We start from the raw sequence: 7617 nt of genomic DNA, 5'->3' as shown, positions 1-7617 counted from the left end.
GATTATTGGAATGATTTGTGATGATGAGGAATTTAATCCAGCATTGAAAGCCATCATTTTCATCGCCGATTCAGAGGCAAGACCCAAAGCGACAATGAAACAAGCCAAAACTAAGAAGAAAATCACTCTAGTTCCTCAAGTTGTAGAAATAAAGACTGGGGCAGCACCCGCTAAGAATGCAGTTCTCTATGTTCCTAAAGCCCCAAGAAAAGAACAATTGATCTTGAACACTCCCAAGAAATTTGAGCAAAAGAAGGCCACACTAAATATGCCGAGATTGTATGTGCCAAAAAAGACCTATGTGGCGCGGGGGTCGGTAATTCCACCAAGGCTGACTGAGCCCGTGATTATCAGCCATGCACCATAGAGCCCTATGAGAGATCCCCCCGCAGTCCCCTAAAATTACAATAGAACACTGGTTACCTACAAGGGGAAAGAGATCATGGGAGAGGTGAATGAATTGAATCAATCTTGGAAGTACCACAACCCAGAAGAGTTAAGGAAATCCAAGCTGAACAGTGATAAACAGTTGCCATCCAAAAAGCCTGTAAGCATCAAGGAAGTAGAAGAGTTCTTTAGAAAAATAAAAACTTCGGAATATGCAATAGCTGACCAACTCCGGAAGACTCCTTCCCAACTCTCACTCTTTCTCTGTTGTTGAGATTGAATGAATACCAGAAAGTGCTCCTTAAAATGCTGAATGAGACATATGAACCAGTTGACACTTCAGTTGAATAATTAGAGAGAATGACTGAACGATTCTTTGAGGTCAAAAGGATTTCTTTCAGCTGCGATGATTTTCCCTAGAGGGAGCGGCCCACAACAAAGTTGTAACGACCCAGCCGGTCGTTGCATGAGTTACCAATTTGTTTCCCCCCATTTCTACTTCATATTGTCTTGTTCAGTTGTACTATGTGATATCGGGTTGGTTGGTTCGGGTTCGAAGAGGTTCTGGAAAGGAATGAGACACTTAGTCTCTTTTGAGTAAGCTTAGGTTGGAAGGTGGTATATGACTTGTTTGTACTTTTGGTTGAGGTCCCGGGGGCCTCGGGATGATTTCAAATTGTTAATGGGGAGTTTGGGGATTTGTTGGAGCAGCTTCAGCTGCTGATTTACTGTCATAACCGCACCTGCAATTAGGGTACTATAGGTGCGATACTACAAAAGAGAAAGGGAGATCGCAGATGCGGCCAAGAAGATAAATGGCTGGAGCCACAGATGCGGAATATTTGGCGCACCTGTGATGGCGCATGTGCGTGATTTCGATCGCAGGTGCGGTCTTGGTGTGTTAAGTGGTTTCCGCAGATGCGCACCTAGGACTGCAGGTGCGGGTCTGCAGGTGCGAGATTATGACCGCAAATGCGGTTTTGCTGGGTCAAAACATATATATTTTGCCCTTCGCGAATTTGGGTTATTTTCCATCACTTTTCAAACGGGAAGAAGCTTGGGAGAGCAAATGCAAGGGAGAGTTCAAGAGGGTTTCATAGAGGTAAGGTTTTTGGTCCCTAAACTTGGTTGTATGATGATTTTTAACATTGTAAGCGTGAAATCCATGGGAAAATCAGTAGCAAAAATTGGGTTTCAGGGCTTGGGAATTGGAGACCTAAACTTAGGGATTTGAGGGGTCATATGTGGTTGGATTTTGGTATATTTGGCATGTATGAACTCGTGAGAGTATAAGGATTCAAGTTTTGTGAAATTTATCAAAATCCAAGATGTGGGCCCGGGGGGTCGGGTTTTGACCAATTTTGGGATTTTGATGTAATTTGAATATTTTCGAGTGGGCTTTGTTCCCTTAGCATATTTTGATGATTATATACTGATTTTGGTTAGATTTGGAACATTTGAAGGCCAAATCGAGAGGCAAGGGCATCGCGGTCTAGAGTTTGGCTTGGCTTGAGGTAAGTAACGCTTCCAAAGTTGGTTCTGAGGGTTCGATACTCCAAACTATGTGTTCTATGATTACTATTGAGGTGACGCAGTGCCAAGTGAAGGGCGTGTGGGCGTGCACCATGAGAAATGCGGCCTGGATCATTCCATGGCACCGCCTAGTGACTCTTTCATGTTGATACCTGTGTTGTAATTATGTGATTAAGTTAATAAGTTGCAAATCATGCTAATTATCATGTTAAGGCTTCACGCAAACACTCTTGAGACCCGAGAGGTCGTTTCTTGCTGTCAAGTCATTAGCTTCATCCACAATCTATACTCAGTCTTGTTCATGCATATTATATCATGCCTTAGTCTCGATTATTGTTATTTGACATATCATATCATTGTTCGGGCATGCATCATGACATTTTAACCCGTGTGTGTGAGACTGGAGAGTATTGACTGAGTGAGGCAGAGAGCCTGATATTGATCGACAGTATAGGATCGGGCTACACGCCGTAGCGAGATATTGATCATACCTTCGCTGGCATTGATATAGTGCTTGGGCTAAGAGAAGCCCCTCCGAAGTCTTTACACCCCCAGTGAGCACAGTTGATAATATTGAGGGATGGATCTTCCCTAGACATGGATCTTGTCCGAAGTATTGGTATGGAGATGGATCTTCTCCATGAGGCTGGATTGGCCTGTTTCCTCGGTACTGGGCGACTTATAGTCTATGATGTGTATACATTCTTGGATGGTCCTTCACTGGGCTGAGTGGGACGTATACAGTACCGAGTGGTTGAGCATTGTGAGTTGAAGTATTATACGTAACATTGATCATGCTATCTATGCATTGGTACTTAGAGTTTTCCTGAGCTTTATACTCTGTATCGTTCATACTGTGTTTAATTATTGTTGAGAAATTTCATGAACTGTAAGCATGTCTACTTTTCCGTACAATTAATTGTTAAAACCGGTTGATGTTTGGTCTGTCATTACCGTCAGCCCGTAGTTTGGACTTGTTACTTACTAAGTTTGTGTACTCACGTTACCCCCTGCACCCCTGTGTGCAGATCCAGGGATCTCGGGGCATGGTAGCGGTTGTTGATCTTGCCGGTTGGAGACTTTCTGTGGAGATTGCGAGGTAGCTGCTTGGCGATCGCAGTTTCGCTTTCTCCTTTCTTATCTTCCTTTAGTATGTTTATTTGGATATTCTCAAACTGTGTTGGTCATGTTATTTCGAACAAATGTAGTAGTTTTGGCTCATGACTTAGTGAAACCCGAGATCGGGATTGTGTTTCTTTCCGCTGAATTTTGATTTCTACTTTTATCTTATTGACTTTCTGTTAAAAATTATGATTTTCCTTAAGTATTTATTTGAAAAATGGATTATTTGGAAATAAGTGGCTGGCCTAGTATCACGATAGGCGCCATCACGACATGGTTAGATTTTAGGTCGTGACAAAAGCCCTTCACCTGACTGTCAAATATGAGGGCTATTATGTAAAGAGAGTCATGCTAGATAGTGGTTCCAAGGTTGATATTTGCCCTCTCTCAACGCTCCAGAGAATGGAGATTGGAACGGAGAGAATCCGAGCTAACAACGTCTGTGTACGAGATTTTGATGGTGTCAAGCGAGAGACAATAGGGGAAATTGATTTGATTTTGACCATTGGCCTCGTGGATTTCGAAGTAACTTTCCAGGTTCTAGATATGGACACCTCATACAATTTTCTCTTAGGAAGACCATGGATTCATGCTGCAGGATCTGTTCCCTCCACTCTCCACCAAATGGTCTAATTTGAATCTGAAAATTATGAAGTTGTTGTCCATGGGGAGGATGAACAGTCCATTTACAGGGACCCTTCAGTCCCGTGTCTTGAAGCTAGGGTAGGAAGCGAGCATATTATATACCAAGCCTTCGAAATTGTGGTCGCCAACCAATGTGAAGAAGGGGCCCCATTACCTCAACCGTGCCTGTCTAATGCTTCGGTCATGGTTGCCACTCAAATGATTAGACATGGGTACAAGACCGGAAAGGGGCTCGAGATATCTCTATAAGGCATCATAGAGCCTATTACTACGATCGCTATTAAGAAGTTTTTCGGCGTGGGTTTCAAAGCTACAGAGGCCGACAGAAAATGGGCTAATGAGCCCAAAGAAAAAGGGTGGGTCCTGCCCTATCCCATTCCACACCTCACCCGGTCATTTGTCAAACCCCAATATGTGGAAGAAGAAGAAGATGTCTTCATAGCCGAAAAGATTGATGATATTTGTAAAGCCATGAAACAAATACTGTATGAGTCTCACATGGTCCAGCCTGAGGAAAGCACGAGAAATGCCGAGGTGCTGTACATGGGAACAGATGCCAAGCTTCAAAATTGGAAAGCTACCCCATTCCCTGTCATACGGGAGTCCCGGTAGTCCAGTCTTGCCATCTCTTATACATTATGAGTTATTCCATGGTGTAACTCGAATGTTTTTACTTTATTGTCTTTGATTTTGATGTGAACCCTCATATCTTCAATTCAATAAAATGGAATCAATATTTTATCGTCAATAGATGTTTCCTTTTTCTTTATTCTGATTTTGTTATTTTTCTTATCTTTTTTCTTTTCACTTCTAATAATGCGGACTTAAATAAATAACATGCTTGCGGACTTCATGCCCATATCCTAAAACAATGTCTAACTGTGAAATAATGAATCAAGAACCAGAATATGATGAAGATGAGGCTTTTAGGGAAATAAATCGCAAATTGGAACAATTTGAGAATAAGCCTAAGCCAAACTTAAATGAAACCAATCCGGTTAACTTGGGCAGTCCAGAAGAGGTCCAAGAAACCATGATAAGCATGCATGCCGATGAATGAACTAGAGATACTCAGAACCAACTTTTGTTTGAATTCAAAGACATGTTTTCATGGTCCTATGATGATATGCCAGGTTTGAGCATTGATTTGGTGGTACATAAATTGCCAACTTATCCCGGTTATCCACCCGTTCAACAGAAATAGAGAAAGTTCGAAACAGATATCACCTATAAGATCAAAGAAGAAGTCACCAAACAATTGAAAGCTGGTGTCTGGTCCGATACACCACATGGCTGGCTAATGTGGTTCCGGTGCTGAAAAAAGGGGAAAATCTGAGTGTGTGTTGATTATTGGGATTTGAACAAAGCAAGCCCCAAGGACAACTTTCCATTGCCAAACAAGCAAATTCTTGTCGGCAACTATGCCAAACATGAGGTACAGTATTTCGTGGATTGTTATGCTAGGTATCACCAGGTTCTGATGGATGAAGAAGATGCGGAAAAGACGGCTTTCACCACACCTTGGGTCACTTACTGTTTTAGGGTCATGCCATTCGGTATGAAAAACACCGGGGCAACCTACATGAGAGCTATGATTGCCATCTTCCATGACATGATGCACCAGGAAATTGAGGTGTATATGGATGATGTAATCATTAAATCTAGAATGCAAGAAGGCCATGTGCGATATTTGAGGAAATTCTTTGAACGCCTGTGCAGGTATGACTTGAAATTGAACCCAACTAAATGTGCATTCGTAGTTCTGTCCGAGAAACTACTGGGATTTATAGTCAGTCGGAGGGATATTGAATTAGATCCAACAAAGATAAAGTCTATTTGGGATTTGCCACCTCCGAAAACCAAGAAAGAGGTCATGAGTCTGCTAGGGAGATTGAATTACATCAGCAGATTCATTGCTCAGATCACTACCACTTGTGAGCCCATATTCAAACTATTAAAGAAAGACGCGGTGATCAAATGGACAAATGAGTGTCAAGAAGCTTTTAATAAGATCAAAGAATATCTATCAAATCCGCCCGTGCTGGTTCCACCTGAGCTAGGAAGACCTTTGTTCTTGTACCTAACAGCCTTGGAAAATTCTTTCGGTTGTGTACTGGGGCAGTACGACGTGACTGGGAAGAGAGAGCAAGCCATCTATTATCCAAGCAAGAAGTTCACCAGTTATGAAGCTAAATACACTTTGTTGGAAAGAACTTGTTGTGCCCTAACTTAAGTTGCACAGAAGCTCAAACAATATATGTTGGCCTACACAATGTATCTCATAACCAGAACGGATCCTCTGAAGTATATATTCCAAAAAACAGTGCCCATGGGGAGGCTAGCAAAATGGCAGATCCTGCTCACCGAGTTCGACATAGTCTATGTCACCTACACGGCAATAAAAGCCCAAGCCTTGGCAGATCATCTAGCTGAGAACCCCGTCGATGATGAATACCAACCCCTAAGCACTTACTTCCCGGACGAGGAAGTAAACTCAGTTGAAGTAGTTCAGGAGAACACCAATGCCTGGAAAATATTCTTCGATGGGGTTGTAAATGCAAAAGGTGTCGGGATTGGAGCAATTCTAATTTCGCCCACAGGTCAACAGTATCCAGCCACAACCCGACTCGGTTTTTTCTGTACAAACAACACTGCCAAATATGAAGCCTACATTATGGGCATAAATATGGAAGTTGATCTGGATGTAGAGGAGTTGTTAATCATGGGGGATTCTAATTTGATCATTCGGCAAGCCCAGGGTGAATGGGAAACTCGAGACATCGAACTCATCCCATACATGTAACATATGGAAGATCTTAGCAAACGGTTCAAGTCCATCGAGTTCATGTATATTCCTAGATTCCACAATGATCTAGCTGATGCACTAGCTACTCTGGCCTTAAGGTTGCCGTACTCGGGAAATGTTCATATTGACCAGCTGGAAATCCAAATTCGAGAAAGGCATGGTTATTGTAATGCAATTGAAATGGATCCAGATGTTCAACCATGGTATCATGAAACCAAAAGGTTAATGAAAACAAAAGAATATCCCGAATAGGCCAGTGGAGATCAAAGAGAACTATTAGAAGGCTTGCAAGCAGTTTCTTTTTTAGCGGAGAGGTCTTGTACAAAAGAACTCTAGATCTGAATCTTTTGAGGTGCATAGATTCTGGAGAAGCTGAAAAGGTCATGAACGAAGTGCATTCGGGAGTATGTGGGCCTCACATGAATGGATACGTCCTTGCAAAGAAAATCCTCCGGGCAGGGTATTACTAGATGACCATGGAAAAAGATTGTTTCAGTTTCGTCCGGAAGTGCCATTAGTTCCAAATACATGGTGACCTGATTCATGCACCACCTTTTAAGTTACATCCAATGTCAGCGCCTTAGCCGTTCGTTGCTTGGGGCATGGATGTTATTGGGACGAAAGAACCGAACGCTTCAAATGGGAACAGATTCATTCTGGTTGCCATTGATTCTTTCACAAAGTGGGTTGAAGCATCACTTTCAAAGCTGTCACCAAGAAAGTAGTGGTAGGCTTTATGCATTCCAACATTATTTGTCGTTTTGGTATTCCTAAGACTATCATTACAGACAATGCTTCAAATCTGAACAGCCACTTGATGAGGGAGGTATGTGAGTAATTTAAAATTACGCATCGTAATTCTACCCCTTATCGGCCCAAAGCTAATGGCACTGTTGAAACTGCAAATAAGAACATTAAGAAGATCCTTAGGAAAATGATTCAAAGTTCTAGACAATGGCACGAAAAGCTGCCTTTTGCATTGTTGGGATATCGCACAACCATGCAAACATCAGTTAGGGCCACGCCCTACTTATTAGTTTATGGCACTGAAACTGTAATACCTGCAGAAGTTGAGATTCCCTCTCTTCGTATCATTGTTGAAGCCGAGATCGAGGATGATGAAT

General features: G+C 42.2%; 1 protein-coding gene across 1 annotated transcript; it reads left to right on the top strand.

Moving 5' to 3' along the window:
* Nucleotides 1-6016: 6016 nt before the first annotated feature.
* Nucleotides 6017-6490, top strand: LOC138875600 (uncharacterized). Its single transcript, XM_070154446.1, has one exon. It carries the CDS (start codon nucleotides 6017-6019, stop codon nucleotides 6488-6490), a length of 474 nt encoding a protein of 157 aa, XP_070010547.1.
* Nucleotides 6491-7617: the final 1127 nt, after the last annotated feature.

The sequence above is a fragment of the Nicotiana sylvestris genome, chromosome 8, assembly GCF_000393655.2.
Source record: "Nicotiana sylvestris chromosome 8, ASM39365v2, whole genome shotgun sequence".
Taxonomy (NCBI): domain Eukaryota; kingdom Viridiplantae; phylum Streptophyta; class Magnoliopsida; order Solanales; family Solanaceae; genus Nicotiana; species Nicotiana sylvestris.
Note: the sequence above shows the minus strand (reverse complement) of the source record. Positions and strands in the feature narration are given on the sequence as shown.